This window comes from Heloderma suspectum, chromosome 7 (assembly GCF_057233095.1).
Source record: "Heloderma suspectum isolate Gila_16-S chromosome 7, 16-S_ref, whole genome shotgun sequence".
NCBI classification, from domain to species: domain Eukaryota; kingdom Metazoa; phylum Chordata; class Lepidosauria; order Squamata; family Helodermatidae; genus Heloderma; species Heloderma suspectum.
This window is the reverse complement of record NC_139464.1, coordinates 101,783,590-101,810,594: the sequence shown is the minus strand read 5'-3', so window position 1 is coordinate 101,810,594 and position 27,005 is coordinate 101,783,590. Positions and strand designations below refer to the sequence as shown.

Genomic DNA, 27,005 nt, shown 5'->3' with positions numbered 1-27,005 from the left:
TCCATGCCATGTAGCAGGTTGCCATGTCATCCGAACCCAGTGCTTCTAACCCACCCCACAACCCCTGCTACAAGCCACGGATTGTGGGGTGGGTTAGAAGCCACCCCTGCCAGGTCAGAAACTTACCTCATACTTTTATAGTGAGGGCAAACACAATTAAAACTGCAAAGCAACTTGAAAATTAGAAGTACCTTATAAATAATAAAGGGGAATAGTTCTGGGTACTCCTTTTGCATTGGGAAACGATTCTCTGTGAGCCTAGCTAACCTGCCACCTTGTATGAGAGAAGTTTTAGATATAGGAGAAGTTTTAGATATAGGAGAAATTTTAGATATAAGGCTTTCAGGGAATGTGGGTCATGATTAATTCATTCACAAGAAAGGGATGATGATGAAGAAGATGATGATGCTGACAATGCCCCAGAGTTCAACGAGACCTCCCCTATATGGCGAAAGCAAAAAATAGAACAAACACAGTGACAAATCCCCCACACAACTTGTGACTGAAACAGGCATTGGTGTCAGGTCACACCATCTTGATGCACTGGTGACTTGGCATTCAAGGTAAAGACAAAACATGGATAAAAAACGATGCCGTTCATTAACTGCTTACATCAAACCTTCTTTACGTTACCACTGTAGTGGCGAAAAATAATAATAACGAGCGTGCCACTTACTTCACGTTTTGAAATATCCATCAGGACAGCAAAACTGGTCACATGGTTGCACTGGCATACGATATGGCTCTGGGTTCGAGAAAATAGTTCACATCCCCTTGAAGACCAGCCTCCTGTTTCTCCAATTCTAGTCAATGAGAGAAGAAGGAAAGAAATAAGATCCCATGACATTTATTGTTTCACTGGCTGACAGACTACTTTGATTCCACGGTGGATTGGTATTTTCCTTATTAAATTGCCATCTCTTTCACTCTCCCTCCTCTTACTATGTAACAGTGCAATTATTCTCCAACACCTCACACACAATTTTTTCAAGGAAATACAGACATGAAAGACATGGAATATGATGCTTCCATATCCTGAAAAAGAGTAAGCATGTACTGTGACAGGCACCTTGTTAAGACAATAGCAACTAATTGGCAGTGGATGTTTAGAATAGCAAGAGGTTGTTGCTTCTTTAAACCTTGCCTCAGCATGACAAATGACCAGATTATATGCAGGTAGCTTAAGTAACCTAAGTAACCCATTATTACTACTTTATGGGATTTAGCTGACTCTTTGATCTTCAAGTAGAATTGAATCTTCTCCTGGTTAGAAAACTGTAATAAAACCCCATTATTATAAGTCTCTCTCATTATTTGGTATGTGTGTATTTTTATATCCTTCTATTGATTGTAGCAGTATATAGTTAACATAGTGTAAGATTCTGTTTCCCACACTTTCAAATATGTCATTTTGATTAATTGCATTTTTCCCATAGCTCTATAATAGGCATAATTTTTGCTTGCAGAAATGCTGAGCACGAGCTGCAGAAAATTAAGCATTTTAGGTCTCAATGATTTCAACTGGAGAATTAAACATGTGCATAATTTTCTCCTGTTGAAATAATTAAGTTCCCACTGAATTTTAAAATGCTTAACTATGTCCTCATTTGGATGTTTTCTTATGACTGTGGCTGTTGCTGCTCTCGCAGTTGTTACCATGCTAGTAAGAGGCTGTCTAAAGTCAAGATCAGAACTGAAGGCACATAGACTGAATCTGGCCTCAAGGAGGGTACCACTTAGCCCTCAAATTGTCAATCAAGTGACAAAGGAAGGCTGTGGAGGGAGTTGTGTCTCAGACACACAGACTTCCACAGACTTGGAACAAGCCACCAAGAGGGATAGGAGCTGGGGCCTTGATCCTCCATCCCTTATTCCATTCTCAAAGCGGCCTTCCAAGAAAACTAGTTGCTCACCGGGGTGTAAAGCCACCCATGTGGGTTGCTGTTACATCATCACAGTTAGCAAGGATACAGGTGACACCTGACCCCGAGGTAAGTGTATCGCATGTATGAGTACTAACACTGATGAAAAAACACATGGGCAGAAAAATTACAGTATACTTTTACTGACATGGAAGCCACTATAGGAGCATCAGCAAACTCAATTCTTGGATTTGGCCTGTGTGAACACAAGCTAGTGCTACAGTGCTTGCAGTTATTGCAGCAAGGAGTATTTTATGCAAGCATTCATTTTTCTTGTGAACAAATCCTCAGAGAGATGAGCTACTATTTTTTCTTCATGTGGGTCTGGAAGATGGAATGAAAAGAGGTCAGAGGTTTCACCAAAACCACCTTCCTTTCCACCCACAGGCATATACTTTCCATTTTTCAGTACAACCAATGAACATAACTCAATGAGAGCTACAGCAAGTCCCTGATAATGAACAGAACTGCTGTTGGGCCAACTTGCTGCTGCTTCAAAATGATAGCACTGGGTGTGTGTGTTCATTTAACTTCAAATACTCTCAATTTAAGAAGATATTAACACTTCTTTCCACTAAACAGCCTGCCTTTACTGTAGGCAGGTCTTGTAGAACTTGAGCAAATATGTAGTATTTAATGGGACACAAAGAACCAGCATTTTAGTAACAGGACTTCGTATTTGTCTAAAAGCTGGTTAAGTAACTATCCTTTCTGCTAGGCAAAGACAGCTCATGAGTGTCACTGATCTCCTCTTTACCAGCCTACCCAAATGGAAAAGGCTAAACTGTCTCATTACAATCCAAATCTCCACAAGCAATAACTCCCTTCCAAAATAGTGCAGACTGGGAAACATACGCATTTGAGTGGTTCCAGAACACACAAACTGGTTTTGTTCTCTCTTCAGTTTCCAGCATGGCATGTTCCACTGTAATGGGGTTCTCCAGAAGATTTGATAAAGGCTCCCCATCTCTATAAACTATTGCGCTGATTACTGGAGTGTTAATGATGGGCCGATTGGGTAATCTGGCAGAACAAGAACAAATTGCCATTACGCACGTGCAAACAAATACATAATATTTTGTCCAGTTTCAGATCAGCATCTTCCATTTTATTTATCTGGGACTCAGTGGTGGATGCAGGGCTGAAAAAAAAGGCTAAAGGGGTGGCTCAACCATACATATTTTTCAATTGATGGCTGCAGCAAGCAAGTGATGGCCTGTGTGTGTTATGGAGCTATCACAAAAAGTAACAGCCAAACAGAACTTCCATAATCATCTCATGTAACTTCAGAAACAGTGCTTTTCAAATGAATCAAGTGTCGTACAGCATGTGTGAACTGGCCCTAAGAAATCCACCAAACTAGTATGTCTTTTACCATGGATTAAATTATAGTGTAATCGAGAACATCAGAGACAGACATGTGAATTTTTGAATAAAGCTAGGATTAAAATCACAAAATATTGTTTTTTTGCTCTCAAGTAGCACAGTAAATCCCACCCCTTCCCAGAATACAATAAACAAGTGTTACAGAAACAAACTTAAAGAAGACCAGTGAGTTGTGTTAAGTTTTACCTTAAACTCCTTCGGTCAGGATCATAGCTCTCCGGCAAAAACTGTCCTAGGGTTCGGTATATAATCACCATGGCAACAGCATACTGGTGAGGCTCCTCTGGATGCCGACGCTTTCTTTTTGCAAGTACATTTTTGTTCTTAAAAATATCATCTTCCATCTTAGAAGACAATTGATGGTTTGAAGGCTTCATTGTAGGAACCACTAAAGATAACATCAATGCCAAATTTTATTCCACTAAACCAATGTTTGGATTTAAAAATAAATTATGAGGTTGTCTTATGAACAAAGTAGCTTATGCAACAACAAAAGATGACTGAAAGTATTTTTTATCTTTAATTTCACATAACAAAGTAATGGTCCTGGTGAGCTTTGTGCTAAGCCAAACTTGGGCCAAACTGGTACAAATGGGCATCATGGTTCTCAGTTGCTGGGCGAATGGTGAACTTTGCTTGTTAAGCTTGTGGACTGAGCATTATTCATATTATGCCAAATTGCCATCTTGCATAGTATAATTACAACACATTACAGCAGGGGGTCCCCAACCTTTTTGGACCCATGGGCACATTTGGGAATTTGAGAAACTGCTGTGGGCACCACTATAAAATGGCTCCCATGGAGGATATGGGTAGTAGTCACATAACGGCTGGGCCTGGCAAGTCAAAAGACAAGTAATTCACTCAAGAAACTGAATACAAGCAGAGGAAGGGGCTGAACTCCAAAGCCAATCCACATATTTAACCCCACAGAGGCACAACAACATACCTGTTTTAAGGTTGTAAACCTATGCATGCTTACGTGGAACTCAGTGGAAATTACTTCTGTGTAGGCCTTCATAGGATTGCTCTGCTCATTCTATTTACACACATACCTTTCTCCATCCCCAAATGGAAAGTAAGAGAAGGCTAGAGGCTCGGAGGGAGGGGGAAATAGGAAGGCAAAGGGGTAGTGCGGAGAGAAGGAGCAAGGCTGGGGGTTAGGAGGGAGGAGAAACAGTGAGGTAAAGAGGTCGGGGAGAAATAGCGAGGCTAGAAGTGTTTCCCAGTCCAAAGAGAGATTGTAGTGTACATTTTGCTGCTTAAAATCTCTACCTCTACCTCTGTCTTTCAGAATAATTTTGCTGAAAATGCAGGATTGAGAATTATTCTTCGATAATCAAAGTGAAATATTTTTTTTATTTATAACAGTATTTTTATCCTGCCTTTTGGCCCCTCATGGGGTCCCCAACACAGCTCACAATCATAAGTTAACCTTGAAGACGGTTCGGAAGCAGCAGCTGGTGCAGAACGCGGCAGCTCGCCTGATTAAAGGCAGCTGCCGGTGTGATCACATCACTCCGGTGCTGAAGGAATTACACTGCTTACCAGTTGTTTTCCAGGCAAAATTCAAGGTGTTGGTTTTGATCTTTAAAACCCTATATGGTTCCGGCCCAGCCTATCTCAAGGAGTGCCTCCAGCAACACCAGACAGGCCACTCAACAAGATCAGCCTCAGATGGCCTTCTCTCTGTCCCATCAGCCAGGATGGCTAGGCTGGTGAGGACAAGGGAGAGGGCCTTCTCTGTGGTCACCCCAACTCTGTGGAACTCCCTCCCTAGGGAATGCCGCCATGCCCCCTCTTTAATGAGCTTCTGCCACGCATTGAAAATGTGGCTGTTCAGGCAGGCATTTGGGGTGGGTTAGGGTATTTTTAGAAATACAATGTTTTAATGTGTAATTTCACTGTTTTAAACTGTTTGTACTGTTGTACATCACCCAGAGTGGCCGGGTGACCAGCCAGATGGGCAATTAAGAAATTAAATAAATAAATAAATAAATGTTAAACACTATTGATTTTGGTGCAAGTATGGAACAGGATCTGAAAGAAAGAAGTACAGGATAATCAATAAGGAAAACTGATTTAAAAGGAAGGAGAGGAAGAGAAAATGGGTGTGGCTCACAGGAGTCACGTGCAAAGGCAAGATCAGAAAGATAATTTGGGGTGTGTGGGACAGAAAGGAACATTTCCTTGCATAACAACAAAAAGCATAGCAGCAGCAGCTGATGTCCTGGCATACAACACTTCATGGTTCAACACATGTGTCAATGTGGCTTTATGAGAGGCATTACAGCTTAGTAGCAAACTGCCTGTCATTATGACAGGTGGGGCATGTATGGCAGAGAGAGGGTCTATATATTACAAGGACCCCTTTGTAAATATGCATTGGCATATACACAGGAACACACTACACCTCCATTTGGGTCCCTTTTGGTGGAAACCACCTGGACTGGTTGTGCCCCTGTCTCCATTGGGGCATTTATTTTTCCTTCTATGAATAGCAGCCATTCACTTATATAGGAAGTAAAGAGCAACACTGAAGTATACTGCTGGCTGGGGGTCAAACCTGCTCCCTGTCCCTGGTGTCTCCAACCACTAAGAATCACATCTCCTCCTACCTACATAACTCCATCTTGAGTTCTGTTTCTTGGTCACCCTGGAATGTGAGAGTATATTCAAAGAGTGGGATAGTATGTTGGGAACTGTGTTTTATTATAGACAGATAATTATGTACCAGAGTTTTGCCTTCTCTCAGGCTCACCTAGTCATCCCTGGACAGCATAAATTATCTCTCTCATAATTTGGTCTGAGCATTCTTATTAGAAGTGTCCAAAAGCATGCTAGAATGGCATTGTACCTTTTCTGTTGGAGGTTTTGAGCAAAGTATCAGGAAACAAAACAGACGACTCCAAATCTCTTGGATAATCTTCTTTAATTGCATCAAACTGTGGTACTTTAGCTCCCGTAAAATTAGACTTTTCAAAGATGTCAATAGCAATAACTAAAAAGAAAAAATGTTTGCGCCATAATATATATTTCAAGTGCATTTCTACCACATACAGTTCAAATTCCAACTGATGTGTTAGTAAATTTAAGGCTTTATTTTTGTAAACAACATGGATATTGAAAAGAAACCTGGATCTATGACTGTAAAGCATTTGCTTAAACTTAACAACATTATGTTTCAGCATTAAAATAAATAAATCATTTATTTGTGACTACCTAGATGAAGTACTTTGGCCACATAATGAGAAGACAGGATACCCTGGAGAAGATGCTGATGTTAGGGAAAGTGGAAGGCAAAAGAAAGAGGGCCGACCAAGGGCAAGATGGATGGATGATATTCTGGAGTTGACTTTGGGGGACCTTGACCTTGGGGGACCTTGACTTGACCTTGGGGGAGCTGGGGTGGCGACAACTGACAGGAAGTTCTGGCGTGGGCTGGTCCATGATATCACAAAGAGTCAGAAGCGACTGATCGAATAAACAACAACAACCTAGATTAATCCTTCTGACAATACAATTGCTATATTTGTGCTTTAAGATGACAGAATTGGGGTGAAACTATCTAAGACAGGCGTCCTCATTTTATTTGCAAGTTGGACATACCACATGGTGGCTCTAGAAGCAGCGCTGGGAAATATTTGAGTCAGGTAGTATCCAAATATTCTGACCCAGTGAAATTAGAAGACTTCTGACTCAGGCAGTTTCTTACCAAGTACAAGGTTGACTCAAGACATTCTGATCCCTGAAGCACCCTGTCTAAACAGTGCAAACCCCACGGTGCAAGACGGGTCCTCTAGAATTGATGGCACTCATAAATCCATTTATCATAGTAACAAAGGATACTACTGAAGTCATTTATCTTCCAATCTCTCTCCACCATCTTAACACATCCATAACATGCTGTAATGTGTGTGGTACAGTGCTGGACTAGGAGGGAGAAGACGCAGGTTCAAATCCCCACTCAGCCATTGGGTGAACCTGGCCAGTCACTATCTCTCTGCCTAACCTACCACACAGGGTTGCTGTGAGGATAAAATGGGAGGTAGGAACAACCATGGATACTGTCCTGAGTTCCTTGAAAGAACAGCAAGATATAAACGCCATAATAAAAAATAATCAGTTTTACAGCACATTACGTTTTAGAGAACAGAGTTTAAGAGCACCCATATAACAACACTTTTGAAAAGTAACTGTTAAATAAAATGCGTTAAGGCTGTAAACTTTTGTGCACTTACTTAGGAGTAAGCCCCATTGAACTCAGTAGAAATTACTTGCATAGGCTTGTTCCGTAAGTAACTGGCAATTTTCTGACACTTAATGGTGCCAAAAATCTGTTGTTTGAGGTTCTCCTGCACCCATTCTGTCTCGTAGTACGGCTGATCTTGCACAGATCTAGGCATTTCCGTGTCAAAACTAGCCCTAAATATTTGCCTTGGCTGCACTTTTAGTAGTTCTCATTTACTCTTCCACATCTTCCTGTCAAGTCCTTCAGCAACTGCTTATTTCTCTGCCACTGAACATTTGCACAGCAATGCTTTGCCTACTGAAGACAGAGAAGGATAAATCTACCTTTATCTACACAGTATGGTTGTCTGGTTTCTTTGCTTCTGCCTGCCTTTGCTATGCACAGCACACAGCTGCTGAGCTGCTAGGGAGTGGGGTGGGGAGTCTGACAGCTTTGGGATCCCAGCCAGTTGCTCAGTTTGAGGGCTGACTGAATCTGCATCATGAACTGTACATATATTTTATCTGTGAGTTCTGAGCATTGCTTTTTTACACCTTTAAGAAGTCACATGTCTATTCTGGTGCTTAAGTATAAAACAGGAGGGGGCAATGTTTTGAGCAAGCATGTCACAAGTCTAGTCAGGGTAAGAGATACTGTCACTCTCATGTACATCCCTGCCTCCCCTCACTGTGCTTCTGTGTGGTTTTGACTCAGGTTTACTGAGCTGTGAAACAGTGAGCCAGGAGATGAAGACAGAGAGCAGGCCTAAATCTATGCCACGGCCCATCCTTCCTGTTCCTGTCTAAGTGTGCCACAATACCCTTTCTGCCCATATCACTTGTGGCAGCAAAGCTGCAGATTGGCCAGCCACAGTGTGAAACATAATTTGTTTGCCTTCTGGATCAGTATGGATGCTGTTAGAAATACTGGGAGAAAAGTAATCCAGAAACAAGGCATTTCCATCCTTTCCTGTTTTGTGACCTTCATTCAGACCATGGTGAAAGAACCACGTCTGGTATCCTGAGTAAGCCTGTCAATCACCCAATTAAAGAAATCTTAGTCAATTAATTGTATGAGCTTTCATCTATTAATTCTACATTTGCATGAATTTGCAAATGTCTAAGAACAATAGTTCTGAAACAGGACGCACACTTCTTTTGTTTTAGATGATGTCATAGCAGATATCATCTCAGAAGAGGCATTCCCTCCAAGTAAAGGAAAAGGGGATGCCTCTTTTAAGATGGTGCTTGCCATTCACTTTTTTAAAGTACTATAATTAATAATAATTATAATAAATAAATTTGCTACCCAGTTAAGTTGATTAAAAGCTTTTAGAATTGATTATCTAATCAATTCATTTACTAAACATTACAGCCCTAATTCTGAGATATTAGGAAGTCACATCTCATAGAAAAATGACAGTTGTCAAGATAGCTACTTACTCATGTTTGTGGCAACAATAATAACAGGTTTCATGTAGGTTTTCTTCATGTTCTTTGCCACATTGCTGAAATAATCCTCATAGTGTTTCAGCAAGTGTGCAGTGCCACCCTCTGTCCTCTGGATGTGTTCCCAATGCTCTTTGGTGCTAGGATCCAGTAGAGCACTACCTGCTTTTATGATATTCTAGGAAGGAAAGGGAAATAAGCTATGCACAAAACAGCAGAACAGTACATGCTGCCAAAAGAAAATAGTACTGTTGCTACAAGTAAACACGCAAATGAAATGCAGCCTACTGTTGTTTTGCTTAAAAGAAATAAAACCACTTCAGTCAGACTGTTTTATTTTAAGCATTTCACCTGTTCCAAGAGGGCAAGCCCATTGCAAGAAACCCATGGAAGGCCTGCAGGAAGAAACCAGGTTGAGACCAAGGGGGCCAGTGAGTTGAGGCAGAAATAATACTCACCTACCACTGCTGAGCAGCAATTGAGGGGGAAAGGCAACCTTACGGTGGACACTGCATGGCAGCAACAGAGGCAGAGGTGGTTGGATGGGCAAGGTGCAAGTGGGGAGTGGCTCTCTGCCCAGCAGTGCAGCATGGGCATGGATCAATACTGTTAGCAGCCCAAGCTGGACACCTCCAGCTACGCAGCAATTGTGTGTCTACAGAATGCTGACCCAGTCATCTCCTAAGTCTCCCACACATTGCCTACCGCTAAGGGCATGCGGCCACTTCCCGCTAGCATGCTGCTCAATAGTAATGGCCAAGAACTGCGCTCTACCCCACCTCACTGGCCACCACTTTTGAGCATCTGAATTAAGCAAAGCCCGCTTGCTAGCTAGAGGAATGGCCACGCTGCAGTTTCCTATGCTCTTGGGTCCAACCTCTGGGGCCAGTTTAAATGTTACAGCACCAATATGGAAATGACCAAAAACTGGTTCCTGACGAGAACACTCAACATAGTGAGCAAAATATAAAAATCGTCTTTTCCCATACATCATCAGCACAAGTGAATGCAGTATCTTCACACAAAAAATGTGTACCTCCAACCATTAGTTGGGCTAGTATGCACACTAGTTGGTCATCGCATGGGTTAAGAAGTGCTTTTTTGCTGGCCTCAATATGGAGGTTGTAATATTTCAGTCTGTCCTGGCACACAACTGGAAACATAGGCCTCATGGCTAGAAAAGAAGCTATTTCCCAAATGTTTATAGAAGGTTTCTGTGGAAGAATAGATTCTGCATCAGTTTTTACACAATCATCTTTTTCATTTGGGTTAATCTCTCAGTATTTTAAAGTGGCTATTTAGCACTAAGGGAATTTGGCAAACCAGTAGGAAACTAAGCCTGAAGCAAATGCACTTTGTTAGAAAGAACTGCTTCTCTCTGTTGCAGATGCCTTCAGCTAAATGCCCTTATCAGTTAAACCAATTTCATGTTAGACAGAGGCTGTGGGTATTCAGAACTTGGCTGTTTTGAAGGATGAATTAAATTAGCTCTTAACAGAATCTGCATGCAGAGTGGTAGATGTTGGTACTCTGCAACAGTGCTGGGATCATTTCAACAATGGCCTGGTTAGTACAATCACTGTGGGTTAAACAAGCAGGGCGCCATTTGCCTAATCACTTGCCCGGGTGCAATTTGTCCTGTCAACTGAACCCGAGTGGCATGGCTTGTTGGAGGGTGGAAACAACCCTCCAATAACCCAACAACAGCTTGCTTAACTCGCGGTGATCACACAGGTTGGGCCAACGTGTATTCAGTACACCCTAGCCCCACGTTCCTCACATCAAAGCCTTTGCATTGTCCCTCTCTTCCTCCACGTGACCACAGAATGTAAAGGGACTGTTGCAAGATCAGCATATGCTGCGCAGTCTTCATGGTCAGCTTCACTGTGTCCTCCTGCAGGGACTTGTGGGAGAGCATGTACCATCCTCCGTTCTTTCTGAAGCTGGTCCTGCGCTTGCACGGCCTGTGCTTTCTCAGCATCACTTCAACATTTCTTACCTCATTGAACTCCATGTCCTTTGTTGCAGCCAAATCAAACCCCTGCTGCTGGCTCTCAAACCGCAACACCCTGATCATCATCTGGTACGCTGTTCGCACATCATTCCCATAGAAGGAGCTTGTGTGGTTGGTGGCATTCTGAAGCACTTTGGCTATCTGCACTGACGTGTTGCCATCCATGCTGCTCTCATTGCGGAGAAGCTTCTCGTTCTGATGCAGACCAAAAAACAACAACCCAGAGGTCCAAACTAATAAACTCCATCCAATAGAAATGAATAAATAAAATAAATATATCTTCTTTGTTAAAGGGCTTAACGGTATAGATCTGTATGGATGTAACACTCTACACATGGGGGAAAATGTCACATGTGAGGCAAACACAAATTCTTGTGCTCTACCATGTTGTATTGCCTGCTGCTCATTGAAAGACAATGTGAGCCAGCCCTTAGTGCCCTCTGCACAAATGTCGTATTTTTCTCCCTCTCTCAAAATACTAGAACCTGGGATTGTCCTATGTAGCTGATTGGTGGTAGATTCAGGACAGATAAAAGGAAATACTTCTTCACACAGCACAGAGTTAAACCATGGAATTCACTACCACAGGGTGTAGTGAAGGCCACCAATTTGGATGGCTTTAAAAGAGAGTTGGACAAATTCCTGGAGGAAAAGGTTATTAATGGCTACTAGTCCTGATGGCTGTGTGCTACCTCCAGTATGAGAGGCAGTGAGCCTATGTACACCAGTTGCTGGGGAACATGGGTGGGAGGGTGTTGTTGCATTTATGCCCTGCTTGTGGTTCCTGATTGACAGCTGGTTGGCCACTGCATGAACAGAATGCTGGACTAGATGGACCCTTGGTCTGATCCAACATGGCTGTTCTTGTGTTCTTATGTCACCTACGTGCAATCCCACATACAGAAGATGAGTGAGCAGTTCTCCCCTGGTGAGCATAGGAGTTACAACACAATGCTACTCTGCAACGTTTCCAGTGATATTGAAGAATTACTATGGAACAATGCATACATCAGTAAATATCAACATCTTTCAAAGTACCCTGTTCTTACCATGATTTTAAGATCTACAAAGCCAAAGGTAGTACAGTTAAAAAGTTCGGGGGGAAGCCAGCCTTTCTCACTGTTACAGTGCCGAACAGCATTTCCTTAAAAAGAAAATCAGTTAGTGAGAGATATAATAAGTTGACTGCCATATTTACTTTGCCAGAAAATTAAAAAAATAGCTTTCTGTTACCTTAAAGAAAAGTATTGTGTATGAATTAACATTTATGTATAAGGAACATTTTAAAAAGATCACATAATTTTTTTTAAGTGTCCGAAGGTTTGGCTGTCAATTTTTTTAACCATTTAGTTATATCACATGTAGTCACCATGAAAAACATTTAATCATACTGCAGAATTAAAGTAAGAGAATATTCCAATTGTATTTTCAGACAGGATTTGTTTCTCTCCCCTCCGCCCCATTACAACCATTTCATTATCTGCTGTTATCTTTAACATTCTTCCTTTCATTGTGGTACCAAAATGTGTTTTTAAAATATATTCTTAATAACTGAATCTATATCACAATGACTGACTGTGGCATCCAGGCTCTTATCTGCAGGCTTTAATGATAAATTTTCTTGTATGTCTAAATCAAACTTTCTGAATCTCACTTTTTCCCACACAGAATTAACAATAAAGCATTTAACATCTTATCCCTGCTACTTACCCACTGATCCCTTGGGGCAGGGCACAGCAGCAGGCTGTCCAAATTTTGTTTGTGGCCACCAAATGCCAGCCTCAAATGCTTTGGGGCATCCATTGTAAACCACTATATGAGGTTGGAGGGAAAGAAAATATTTGTTTTTCTGGAAATCAAATATCTCTGAAGTGAAGGCACAAGGATTTTTGCTTTGCTGAGGCCACACGTTAATACATTATTATGCTAGAGTGTCACAGATAGTGTTGTTTTGTACTTGGAAATTAGCAGGATAGGTTATTCATATAACATCTCTCATTCATCGGCTTTCAGTTTCAACAGAAAAAAAGGATAAAGCTGTATCTTATAAGATATTATAACGCTTGTATATGTCAGTATTAGTCCTAAGTTCCCTAGTTTGGTCTCTGATTTGAATTCAGATTCAGAGATGGAGCCAGAGGAAGCCCAGCCAAGACAGGAAGCAGGGGAGGAAATTCCTCAAGACTCTTTAGGGGTCAGTGAAGAACTTACCCAGGGGCTTATCGAGCAGGAGTGCCAGGCTCAGAGACCCTCTTCCTCCCTCCCCGTGGGAACCCGGCCTCTGTTGGAGCAGCAGGGAGCAGCGGAATTGACAGATGCCAGAGTGGGCGGAGCTGAGAGACATTCCGCCAGACTGGCTACCTGTCAGAAGTCGGGTCAGGACGATCCTCCCTACGGGAGGAGACCAGAAAAAACCCTGTCCAGCACAGGCGGGAAGCCTGTCCATTAACTGAAAGACAACTGCCCTGCTTTCGGTAGTTCTTTTACAGAAGCACTATTTAGCGAATTAGGCCTAGAGGACAGCTCTCAGCCTTTGTAGTTGTTTCAGGTGTGAAGAGGTACTATTAACTGAATAATAGTTTGTGGATTGCACAGTGAATCTCTGTTGCCTCGCTACTCCACGGGAGGGCTTGGAATCCATGGCAGTATATTCATAAACCAGTAAGCCCATCTAACCTGATTTAAAGGTTTCTAAAATCGATGCAGAAGGAATTCTGAACAAAGCAGCAAGCAGTTTATTCTACAGTAAGAGTCACATCAGAAAGTTATCATTAGCTGCAGCTAATCTGAATCTTCCACATACATTAAATTTGCCCAGTGCCAGTACTTGATGTATGCAAAGGACGGACAGTCTCCGTTTATTCTAAAACAAATTTTAACTTATTTATTTAAGAACTTCCTCTAACACCCTTTCTCTAAAACCCAGGATGGTTTATATAAAAGGAAAATACAAAAACAATTAAAATACATGTAAAGCAAATCAGATCAATAAAGAACACAAAAAACTAAAAAGGCAGTAAGAACTTAAGAGCCTTATAAAACTGCAGCTGGTACAGAATGCGGCGGCTCGCCTGATTAAAGGCAGCCGCCGGCGAGATCACATCACTCCAGTGCTGAAGGAGTTGCACTGGTTACCAGTTGTTATCTGGGCCAAATTCAAGGTGTTGGTTTTGACCTTTAAAACCCTATATGGTTACGGCCCAGCCTATCTTAAGGAGCGCCTCCAGCAGCACCAGACAGGCTGCTTAACAAGATCAGCCTCGGATGGCCTTCTCTCTGTCCCATCAGCCAGGACAGCTAGACTGGTGGGGACGAGGGAGAGGGCCTTTTCTGTGGTGGCCCCCACTCTGTGGAACTCCCTCCCTAGGGAACTCCATCATGCCCCCTCTTTAATGAGCTTCCGTCGTGCATTAAAAACGTGGTTGTTCAGGCAGGCATTTGGGGTGGGTTAGGGTATTTTAGGAAATGTTTTTATTGTAGAATTTTATTGTTTTAAACTGTTTTATTGTATGTTGTACATTGCCCAGAGTGGCTGGGTGACCAGCCAGATGGGCGATTAATAAATTTAATAATAAATAAATAAATAAAATCCTCAGGGATAAAACTAAATCCAAAAGGCTGAGATAATAAAAAGTTCTTTGCTTGATAAATGACTACAAAGCAGACTCTATGTGGACCTCTTTGGGGAAAGCATTCCATGATTGGGGCATTACCACTAAGAAGCCCTCTCCTTGGTAGCCACAAACCTCACTTCTGATAGCAGAAGCACCTGCAGAAGACCCTACACAGAAGACCTGAATGCATGATTAGGCATGTATGGACACAGATGGTCCTTCAAGTACCCTAGTCCTAAGATGTAAATGCTGTAACTGACAATACTATGAGAGTAGATGTGTCAATTTGTAGGATATTTTCAATGACTAGCAACCTTGGGAATTTGCGGGGGGGGGTTGTTCAAGGTGGTCTAATATTAACATTAAAAATTAAAAAGATGCAGCTCATGCATAGAATGTTAGGAGAACTAGAGAGTTCCCTGTTCAGGGCTCAGTCCCTCAACACTGTCTCTTTCTTCACACATTAGTTCTCAGTTCAGCTTGGGTCCTTCCTTCATAGCTAAGCTCTGGTCCCAAGGCACAGCAAGCAAAATGGTGCAGTCAGTTGCTGGGTCCTGGAAAACAGGCTGCATCTCTCCCTATTCTTTATCAATTAGCCTTGACTAGAATAACAGTCCTTTTAACTTGATGATCTTGGGTGAGGGGGCTCAATCCCCGCTGGTCAATCTTAAGGAGAACTTTAGCCCTCTCTCTCCTCTGCCCCCTTCTTGGGTTCCTGAAAATTACCAAATAAATGAGACTTTGATTTCAATTTCAATGTCTTTTTGTCAGTGTCTGGTCAGAAAACCATTACTTCTAGGCTGGGGACAATATCTAGTCTTCATCCAGGGTGAGCTAAGGTGTTCAAAATAGCAAACAAGGCCTCAAACACATCAAATGGGCTTAACAACATGGACGTACCTTCACAGCCATGAACAGTAACTTCAGCAAAGGGATTATCACAGCGATTGCACTGTCGACCAATCACTCCTGGTTTACAGGGACACTGTCCTGTTTCCATGTCACAGGTACGAGTATGGGAACCAGAAGGGAAACAGTCACATGGATAACAGGTGTCACTGCTTTGTGGTCTGTAATAATTTGTCTGGAAAAAGAAAGACATATTCATTGATATGTGTAAATCAGGGACATGAGCAGTGGATAGAAACCTGTATTTTGAGGTGTTTTAAAAACTCTCAGGGAAAGGAACACACTTCTTCAGTAAAAGCATTTTTAAGGTAAATATGAAAACATTGGCCAAACAATTTGGACCTGGGAAAGGTGGTTTCAAAATGCCTGCTGAGTTTCACCATTCAGCCTCAGTTTTCCATCATGTGTGAATTACTTTAGCCTACTTAACAGCTTTGAAGAAAAGAAAGATTGTCAAGTGCTCTATGCATTCCAACCCCCAAGGTTTCCTTTCTGCGTGGAGAAAAATCATGTTTGAATTGGCCAACATGTCTGAAGTAACTACACTTTTATTCTACCATATCATATACATGAAGCTGGTCCCATCTGTTCCCATCATATTACGTGTACATATGCAACACATACACTTGGCTGCTTCAAAGGTAATCATGTCTACTTAGTTCATCATGTGCAGAGGGCTCTAAGTTTATCTAAGATCAGAAGAACTATCAATAACCTGGAAGATGTCTGTAATCTGTTACAGCCATCCCAAATGGAAGTAAAACACTGGTAGGAGTTCAACTGGCCAAGCCTCAAGAAAATATAAACCACTTTTTCTTGAAACATAACTGTTGGAACCAAGTTTACAGAAAGGGATATGGGATTTGGGAAGGCATGCAGAAATTACGATACCGAGCATCAAGGTGACTTATTTATTCTTGAATTGCAGTTACTTGGTCATGCTCTAGCCTGAACATTCATTCCACATAAAATGAATGATCCTTTCCTTTCCTTACCTTACACCGACACTCTCCATTAGTCTTATTGCAGTCAGGATCAAATCCTTTACTGATCTCACAGTTACATGGCCCGCAAATGGGATTTCCCCACCAGCCTCTGGGACAAGGCAAATCAATCCTAAAAAGAAAGTATAATGCTAAAGAAAAATCTCTCTTAAGTTTTGGAATTATGAAAAAAGTATCTTCTCCTCTACTGAAACTACTGATGCATGGTTTGCCCTATTATTTATTTATTTATTACATTTCTATATGATGATCTTTTAACCATTCTGTGAGAATAAATGAATAAAAAGGACAACTAGGAGTAAGGATGCTTTCTTTCTGTTATAATTATTTTTCTTTATACAGGGACATGTTGACAAAATGCATTAGATGATGGTGATTTAAATACATGTACTAAGTTACAATGAAAATAAGTTACAATAAAAATGTTTCCACTCCATATAGCTAGCTCTGGTGCCTTCTATTGTAACAATTTCCAGAGGGGTAGCCATGTTAATCTGTAGCAGCAAAAATAACAAGTCTTGAGCACCTTAAAGACTAATTTGTTAGTCTTTGGGGTACCACAAGACTCTTTGTTGTTTTTGCTGCTACAGAGTAACATGGCTACCCCTCTGGAAATTGTTACAATAGAAGGCACAAGATTTAGCCACAAGGAGTGGAAATCCTTCAACCTCCTGAAGAAACTCGCCTAGGTACAAACGGATTATCTGCCAATTTCAGGATGACGCTTCATGAATCTGATGAAGTGGAGAGAATCCATGAAAGTTTATGCCAGAATAAATAAAAAGTTAGTCTTTAAAATGCCACAGGACTCTTTGTTGTTTTTGCTGCTACAGACTAACATGACTAGTCCTCTGGAAATTAATAAAAATAATGGCAGTATTTCTACATGTTATTAGACATGAAGTAGAATTTGTGTTATAAATATGTTTCTTTTGTACATGATAAAAAGTCATGTACCCTACCCTACTATTCTATGATTCTATGAATAAAGGTAAAAGAAAAAAGAAAGGAAGTTCCATGCTAAATCGACCATTGGTTTGACTGAGTATAAGGCACCTTCTCCTTATACCACTATACTAGAAGAAGAGATGTTTATATAAGGGGGTCGTAGGACTGGGAAACAAAAATATTATGTCAGTATCACTTGCTTACTTGCTTTCACAGTACTGTCCATAATAGCTTTGCCCACATTCACAGGTATATCCATGAGAAGAGCTTGGTTTATGGACACAAGTGGAGACATGTTCACATGGGTTCAGGCTACACACATCAACACAGTCTGTACCAAAGTACCCTGAGGAGATAAGATTATAGACATATTGCAGCCACTATATCATTTGTGATTTGTGTGTCTCAGGAAGGCAATCTATTTTAAAAGTATATACTAATAACAGCTCTTGAATTATCTTTAAATTTTCCTCCAACCACAAGATTGTCTAGAAAGGTTATAGTTAATCTTACAAAAGGTTACACTTTTCAGTACTTTGCAATCACACTTGGGTGCCATTGAAACTTGTTTTTTTGTTTGTTTTGCTTGAGGCATTAATTAAAAATACATTTCTTTTCTTCTGCATGTTTAGAAAATGGCTGAACAACACGCCCAACAAAAGTTAAGTAAAATATTGAAGGACCAATTCAAAGGTTATAATCCCATGTATAATTATTTGGGAATAAGCCACACAGTAAAAATAGTATTAAACATATTCTAACCCTGTAGAGTAATGCCTAAACTAAACATAATGACTGAGATTTATTTCTGAAGTAAACATGCATAAGCTCAGGCTCAAAGAGTTACACAATTTGCTTTTCAAAGCAAAAAAAAAAAAAACCAGTCTGAAAGAAACTGAATTACATAAAGACACAGATGAGACTAAAATATTTTTTTAAAATATTTTGCTAGATAAACAAATAAAAATGAATCACATATAGACAGAAAATGAATTCATGCTTCTCTCCAAAATTCAATTATATAGCAAGGAGAGAACCTTCAAAATTTTCCAAACACATGCACATTTAAAGAAAAGTGTGCAATTACATATATATATATATATATATATATATATATATTCATTTATAATGTTACAGAGGAAGTTGCTTTTCCTTTTCAAAGAAACTGTAAGCTGCTTTCTTCAAGAGAATCTATTTAAAGTGGAAGCACTTGAGGTAATGAGTATAATGGAACGAGACAGGGCACCATGTAGATGCTGGTCACTCTTGATTTTATGTGATTAAGGGCAGGAATTTCTGCAAAGTTGCCAAATTTAAAAAAACAACAACACTTATAACTACAGAATTCTAGAAGCAAACTAGTCATCAGACCATGATGATGACTAGTTTGCTTCAAGCCATTATTACCTGGGTCACAGACACATGAATAGCTGTCCCAGTCATTGCTACAATAGCTATGCAGGGGACAAGGGTTAGGGTCACAGGGATTGTCCACTTCACAGCCTTCCTTCACATTAATCTTGATTGCCTGATTCATATTCAGTGTAGCTACGTTTGTAGATGTCTCCCCCATTCTCACTCCCTGAAAAAGATGGGAAGGGGCAGAAACAATGGCAACATCAAACTAGTATCCAAGCCTAACATGCAGTACTGCAACAGCAGAGAGTTTGGACATCAGGCTAAACCCTGATTTAGCATAACAAGACTGATCTGCAGTGAGCATTGGCATTGCTCCCTCCCTCTCCCCACTTCTCTGGTGCAGCCACAAGGAGGAATTTGGAAGGTTTTGCTTCCTTTTTTGTGTAACCACAGTTTGCTGTGTCATCCTGACCAACAGTTGTTACTATTAACTATGGCTTGCTTGAAATATACCAGCTTCAAACCATAGGTTGTGAACTAGCACTTATAAGCAAACCATAGTTAACATTAACCACAGTTTAAGGCTTGGATGAAACGCTAACTGTGGTTAAGAGAAAATGGAATTTAAAGCTTCCAAGCTCCTCATTGCAACCATGTGGGAGCAGGGCTTGCTGCAGCCGTTTTAAGTTCAGACATCACGCAAAACCATAGTTTAACATGATGAGATCTCTGTCCCACCAAAAATCAAATCTGTCAATGAAAGCTAATGAATCAGAAGCCAGATTTCGTAATACCTAGTTGTAAAGGGCCCCAAGCAATCAAAACAAACAAACAAACAAACAACTAGATGCAATTCAGATGCAGTATGTTTAATTAAAATCAAAGGGCCAGTAATGCAAACAGGATTGTGCCCATTGTCCTCGTAACACGACTTATACAGGGCTGTGTTCAGTGTTTAGTTCTACAAAAAATAATGTAAAAAGGATACAGAAAACAAATTGAGACCTCTCTCTTTCTGACCTCCTGCCTCCTCCCTCACCCCCACAACCAGCCTCTTCTCAGAGGAGACAAGAATGAACCTCATGGATAACATCTCATGGTTACGTATTTTCAGTTTTCACCTGGAGACAGCCGTAGAAGCCCTGCTGCACAGAGACTTGATCTCCAGAGACACCTCCCACAATAATGCTTTTCATTTTTAGTCCAGGTAACTGATTTCCAATCTGTACAGTGCTCTGAAAAGAAGAACAGATTAAAGGAGATTGCTCCTTTCCTATAAATTCTCAGTTATAATACTTCACTGATAAACAGAAAAAAAACCGCATAATCAACAATAAGCCTAAAGTGGTTATGGAAGCTAATCATGTTGTGCTTCTGATAAGGTAGCATTTCCAAAAGGTATGTCTTTTCTCCCGCAATTCACTCCAGCTGCAGCATGGAGAGATTCAAACAGTAATTATTTCCTCCATGAGTGATTACTTCTGCAGTCACAGCATGATGGAAATCAAATGGAACTAAGTTTTCTTACACGATCTACTGTGTAATGTGTAGACTTTGGAAAAGTTGTGAAATCCAGCTTGTTAGAACTATGATGACTATGTAGTCCACCATACAATCCTGGAGAAAAAATAGGTTCCTGAATACATCCTAGATGGAAGCCAGGAAGAACTTCAGCTTGGTACAGTTCATAGTTGTGCTGTCATGTAATACTATTCACAGTTGCCCATTCTGGTCTGGCCATTTTTGCTCATTCCACAATTGCCCATTCCAGTGGCTCATTTTTAACACTGAAAGATCATGGATGTCACCCTACCTGATACATCCCATAGTCCAGGGACACAATAGCCAGGTACTTGATATCTTTGCCATCTTTTGCACTCTTCAGCTCTATTAGTAAGTGATGCCACTCGCCATCACTAATTCGGGAGTGGGTCATCCTCAAACTGGCCACCTGATTCAGACCATCATAGACTTCAAACACTACATATTTATTCAGTATCTGTTGAAACAGAACTATTGTTAATTGCTGAAAAAATGAGTTGTATTTAAATCCCTTGACACATACAAATAGCTGTGCCAATATTCTATATACCTTTTATGTCCACTTGGGCTGTAAAACCAGTAGAGAACCAAAGTTTCTGCTTTCTGGACTATCTTTTCTTGAATGTATATTAAAAATATTTGTATCAATATTCTGCTGCCCATTTGAACTCAATCTCCTGTTTCTTATCAGAAACATCTGGGTTAAATCCAACATTATGCTAACAGATGTCTGCTAGTGCAAGGGGACTTTCTCCCTCTATTCTCCCTTCTGCAGCCCTCCATACCATCTGAAAATCTGCTCCAGAGGGTATCCCAGCCCACAATATCAGATTTTAAGGGTGCACAGGGGGCTGGGAGGGGGAAATCACCCCACTCCTGGTTGCACTGACAGAATAGCATTATTGGAAGCAACCCTCTGTGTTCACGGTGAATTCAATTACCAATACTGTAATTTCTCTTGCCTTGGATGTCTGTGTAAACGAACTACTGTCTGGAGATAATTTCACCTCATGAGAGTTGTGCTGTCACACTATTCTGCCTGATGCAAGGCCATGGCCTTCTGTCAGTCCATCCTCATTTGAGCACAAGTGCTTGACTGTCTCTGCTAAGCAAGAGGGAAAACCTATGCTGAGCTAGGTAATTCTGATTCTAGTAGCCTTTAAGACAGAAACCCTCATTCCCATTTGCCATCTTGAGAGAATTAGAGAATTAGTTAGAATGCTATTTTAGGTTTAATTTAATAAACTTAGAGCCCAGTCCTAACTCCCAGATACACTGGCTGGAGGGGGTCTGTTTGGAGTGGACGAACCCCTGGAGGGGAGCTCTATCAGAGGTGGTAGGGGGCACTCCACCTTGGTGACCTGCAGTGTGCCTGTGGAAAGCTCTGCTCGGGTAGATCTAACACTGGTGGTAGACCCCAAAACGGCCCATTTTGGGGTGGTGCAAGTTGGAGGCTCCTTCATTCCCCCAAGAGGCCCCAGTTCAGGCCTGAAGCAGGCATACATATTTTCTCTCCTGCTGAAACTAACGGGAGGGGAAAAAGATAAAAAGGAACCACCGGCAATGAAAAAAGATGTGACTGCACAAACACACACACACACACACACACTGCCCTGGTCAGTACACGATCATAGCGCTTTGGAAATGGTGGATAGTTCACCACTTCACTCTTCACCAACCTACTTAGGATTGTCCTGCCTGTGTTCTGATTGAATCCTGACTATCTTTGGATACTGTAATTGAGGGTAGAGCAGACTTTGGGCTTGTGGGATCTATTTTGTTTTTCACTAGACCCCCAAGGTCCATTAATCAGAGACAGGTGCAAATTAGTGGGTGGGGGGACACAGTAGAGTCAATACACTATCATGCAAACCTGGTCACTGCATATATAAATACAAATATACACTTGAGTTACTATAGTTCAGGGATCCTAAAACAAAGAATTATCAAAGTGGCCAGCAGAGCGGCACAAACACCTGGACAACAGCGGCCAATTAATAGTCATAATTTACCAGAGAGGAACACCTAGGCTAAGAGATAAGTAATTAGCACAAGGCCAGCCATGGAAGAGGTGCTTTTTTACCTTTAAATTTTACTTGCCATTGTTAAACTAATGGGAGTAAGAAACTCTTGACAGCCTACTGGAAATCATGCAGTGATCCACCAGTAGAGCCAGATCAACCTTCTGCCCACCCCTGCTATAATGCCTGCTCAGCCTGGGTATAAAGGAAGAATTAGGGTGCAATCCTCCAGCAATGCTGGCTGGGGCATGCTGGGAGTTATAGGCCTTTTCTCTGTCTAAACATGCATAGGATTGTGCCCTTAGGGGCTCAGAAACCTGGCTAGCTCATGCATGAATGTTAAACAGCGACTCAAGACCAAGAGCTGTCTGAGTATGATATGCATGTGGGGTCACTCACAGCAGATCCCTTTGAACCACAGGCCCCTATCAAGTACATTTGTGGTGATTCATCTACCTGCAGTCCTGGTTCACATTTCTGGCAATGCTCACATAAAGTCTTTTGGAATCAAAGTAAGCCAACTCCATTTCTTGATGTAGAAAGTTGAGTTTATTTTGAGTTTAAGGTTGCAGTACTAAACACATGAGGAAGTAAGGCCGATTGGACACAGTGGAACCTACTTCTGAGTAAACTTGAATAGGATTGTGCTGTTAAGTTATCTTCATGAATAAGTATAGATATTTAACTTTAGTGTTGTAATTTGTTAATTCAGGACATTTTCTAGTTGTTGTATTAATGAACCAATTTACCTGAATGTTGATCTTGGATGACACCCCTGCATTTGCTTGCATCAGCATGCCATTAACCTTACGGGTTCTAAACATTAGACCAATGTACCATGGTACAGAAATAGTGATGTCAAGATCACTCCAGATGATGATGCTCTCCCCGGTGAAACGCTGAGGAGAAGGCATTACTACAACAAGGGAGAAAGGGAAAACAAAACAAAACCCTTGTAATCAAAAGATTTTAAACAGAAAAAAACTTTTAATTTTTTATCATGACTTTCTCTGTTATAAAATAAGAACATAAGAAGAACCATGCTGGATCAGACCAAGGGTCCACCTAGTCTAGCATTCTGTTCACACAGTGGTCAACCAGCTGTCGACCAGGAACCCACAAGCAGGGCATGAGCGCAACAGCATCCTTCCACCCATGTTCCCCAGCAACTGGTATACATAGGCTCACCATCTCTAGTACTGGAGGTAGTACATAGCCATCAAGATTAGTAGCCACTGATAGCTTTTTTCTCCAGGAATTTTTCTAACCCCCTTTTAAAGACATCCAAGCTGGTGGCCATCACTACACCCTGTGGTAGCCAATTCCATAGTTTAACTATGCTCTGTGTGAAGAAGTACTTCCTTTTATCTGTCCTGAATCTCCCACCAATCAGCTTTATAGGATGACCCTGGGTTCTAGTATTTTGAGAGAGGGATAAAAATGTCTCCCTATCCACATTCTCCACACCATGCATAATTTTGTACACCTCTATCATGTCTCCCCTTACTCTCCTTTTTTCCAAGCTAAACAATCCCAGCTGTTGTAACCTTCTCTCATGGGGAGATGCTCCAGCCCCTTGATCATTTTAGTTGCCCTTTTCTGCACCTTTTCCAGCATTACAATACCTTTTTTTAGGTGTAATGTCCAGAACTATACATAGTATTCCAAGTGTGGTCATACCATAGAATAAAATAAATACTGCCAAAAAAAAGTTCTCAGAAGTGGCACACTATTCCTAAATATGGAGGCTTAAGGATGGGCTTAGGACATCTCATCTATGTAAAACTGGATGAGGGTAGCTCGTTAACAGGTATTTGCCATGAAGAATATAAAACAAGGCAGATGTTCTTGGTACGTTAAGAGCAGGTTTCAGTGCTAGTCACACAGTTAGGCTCTGGCAACATTTCTGAATCATCAGAGAAGCAGCAACTATACTTAACAATGATAATAGCATCATACGGCCTTCACATGTAGAATTACTGCTTCTGAGAAATCAGTGGCCTATACTGGGGCTTTAACTGTGTCATTATTGTTAATACCTTCCCCTGGATGGAGAAGCACACTGAATTAATCGTCAAGCACCAGTGGAATGTAATGTCAACTAAGAAACAGCAGATATAACACGCATTCTGGGCACTATAGGCTTAGAAAATTGCCACATAATAGTTTGCAGACCTTTCTGGACAGGGACCAGGATACTCTGTGTATCACCTTTAATGCTACTTACGTTACATAAATTTTAAAAAGTAGCACTGAAAATTTATAATTCTCATTATTTTTGAAGGTAACCTTCATAATGTGTAGAGTAAGTACAGCTGATGCATCCCCAAGGCATTTGCCTGTCTGAAACAACAAACCCTAGCAAACTTGCCACAGAACAGATATGTACACTGAATAAAGGGCACGTTGGTCCCAGCTGAAGGTGTAAAACATGCGTCGTTTCTAACACTGACATTGCACAAGGTAACTAAATCAATAAGAATGTTACATTTCAAATTTTCAGTAGCAGTACGGGCCTGTCAAGCTCTAGTCCCTAGGCTATAGTAAGCATGCCATCTACGTATCAAGGCCTACCAGGCGCTTGATAAATCCCATTTTCATACCGTAGGTGGACTGCAAAAAGAGGGGTTTTATAAAGGACCTGGAAAGTCAAAACACATGGCTGGTGTGTCATATACATCCCAAGCGTTATACATTTGACACGCCTCTTAGAAATCATGAAATCATGATTTTAGAAATCATGTTCTCTACAGTACTTCATGTTCAGCAGTTCCCACCACTTTGACTTTTGGTTCACCTTTGTCATAACTGCTAAGAGTTCTCTTTTATTGACATTACTTATTTCCCTTTATGCATATTCTGCCCCACAGATATGTTACAGGAAATAAGTAATTGATTTGGGGCCTCCTGTCAATAAAATGTTTTTTAAAGCAAATTATTGGCAGGAAAAGCAGTTATACTGTACAGGAATACAGAGTTATGAGCCTGCTCCAATAGAATTTATGGGAATGGACTGCAAAATGGGACTAATAAACTGCTATTTAACATGAGTCAAATAGGTTCTGACTCAAATCATTATTAGATAGTAACATGATGCTAAAAATTATTTTTGAGTTCATTAGTTTTTACCTAAGGTTTAATGATTTTAAACATAATGATAACAAAGCTCTAGATCATTTTTCCTTAGCTCAAAAGAAAACTGTGAAAAAGCATCAGTTTTCTAATAATTGTCCACCATTTTGTTTATACTAGCGTGAATGACAACAGAACTATACACTGTCACTTCAGCAAGACACTCTGTCCTATACATTTCAACGCAACACGCTTTAGAGATTAGTCTACAATAAGGGTTTCCAATCTGAGTTTTCGGGAGCCCTGAGTTTTTTTGGAAGCTCACAAAGGGTTCCTCAAGAAGTTATCGAAAGACAGCTGGCCATAATTGATCTTTAAAAAAAAAAAAAAAGTATCTGCAGCAGGTTTTTTCATATTTTGAAATATATATGCTATAGCAACTAGTGAGTTATATAATAATAAATATTTTGACTATTATACATAATAAGAGCAAACTCAGTTCTCTGAGTGCCAGTCCTTATGTAGCCAAAATGGCACCATCCACACACAAGAGGGAAGGCTGCAGAAGTACAAACAACAAACCCTTAAAAAAAAATGCTAAGGGGGGCGGGACACAAAACAGCCCAATGAGAACTAAGCATGCTCAGTGGGCATGGAATACTAATTGACTGTTGTGGGTGGGGTGCAGGGGAACCAGGAGGGATGGGAATGGAATGGAGTATCCTGAACAGGAGCATGCCATACCGCAACATTTTGTTACACATCTCACTTGTTATTATACTAACAGATATTTTTCTGAAGCACAAGGGTGTTGGTTATGTTACCTAAGATTCACTCTCAGTTCAAGTGGGATAACACTGATGCCCAAGAACCTTAGCCAGTTTCTCACATGAATTGACTGTGCACTCTAGAACACGCTCCAGAAGTCACTGCAATATGCTGGATCCCCAAGGATAATATGCAGGCCAGGGATTCCTCAGTAGAGGAATCAATGCAGAAACGCTTTTCTGAAGATATCAGTTCTAAAGCCAGAAGATGGCATGCTTGCCACTCCCTCAGCAACTAGATGGCAAAAATAACCTGCCCTCAAGTAGGATAACTAATGAAGTCTTCTATCTGTGTACTGCCACATGGGATCACAAAGAACTGTATTTAAGAGCATTTCATGCAGATTTGTTACCTATTAGCACACTTTTCCCCTTCATGGATCACTGCCTTGTTGTGGCGAAGGGGCTTGCGTAACTCAGTGAAGCCATAAGCTATGCCGTGCAGGGCCACCCAAGACAGACAGGTCATGGCAGAGAGTTCTGACAAAATGTGGTCCACTGGAGAAGGAAATGGCAACCCACTCCAGTATTCTTGCCAAGAAAACCCCATGGAACATATCACAAGGCTAAAAGCGATGACGCCGGAAGATGAGACCCTCAGGTCAGAAGGTGTCCAATATACTACTGGGGAAGAGCAGAGGGGATTTCCAAGTAGCGCCAGAAAGAGTGAAGCGGCTGGGCCAAACCCAAAAGGACACTCAGCTGTGG

At 41.1% G+C, this 27,005-nt stretch overlaps 1 protein-coding gene across 2 annotated transcripts in view; it reads right to left on the bottom strand.

Moving 5' to 3' along the window:
• Nucleotides 1-27,005, bottom strand: part of CELSR1 (cadherin EGF LAG seven-pass G-type receptor 1) — a 241,644-nt gene that overhangs the window by 31,593 nt on the left and 183,046 nt on the right. For both annotated transcript variants that reach the window (XM_084810982.1, XM_084810983.1), the window contains exons 9-23: nt 23,148-23,314; nt 20,649-20,834; nt 19,957-20,070; nt 18,884-19,058; nt 17,681-17,822; nt 16,520-16,640; nt 15,516-15,699; nt 12,712-12,813; nt 12,051-12,145; nt 10,987-11,196; nt 8,982-9,165; nt 6,166-6,309; nt 3,495-3,696; nt 2,778-2,945; nt 677-803 (exon numbers count right to left, since the gene is read on the bottom strand). In XM_084810982.1, the coding sequence (XP_084667108.1) occupies nt 677-803; nt 2,778-2,945; nt 3,495-3,696; nt 6,166-6,309; nt 8,982-9,165; nt 10,987-11,196; nt 12,051-12,145; nt 12,712-12,813; nt 15,516-15,699; nt 16,520-16,640; nt 17,681-17,822; nt 18,884-19,058; nt 19,957-20,070; nt 20,649-20,834; nt 23,148-23,314 (2,321 nt within the window). The remainder of the gene's footprint in view (nt 1-676; nt 804-2,777; nt 2,946-3,494; nt 3,697-6,165; nt 6,310-8,981; nt 9,166-10,986; nt 11,197-12,050; nt 12,146-12,711; nt 12,814-15,515; nt 15,700-16,519; nt 16,641-17,680; nt 17,823-18,883; nt 19,059-19,956; nt 20,071-20,648; nt 20,835-23,147; nt 23,315-27,005) is intronic.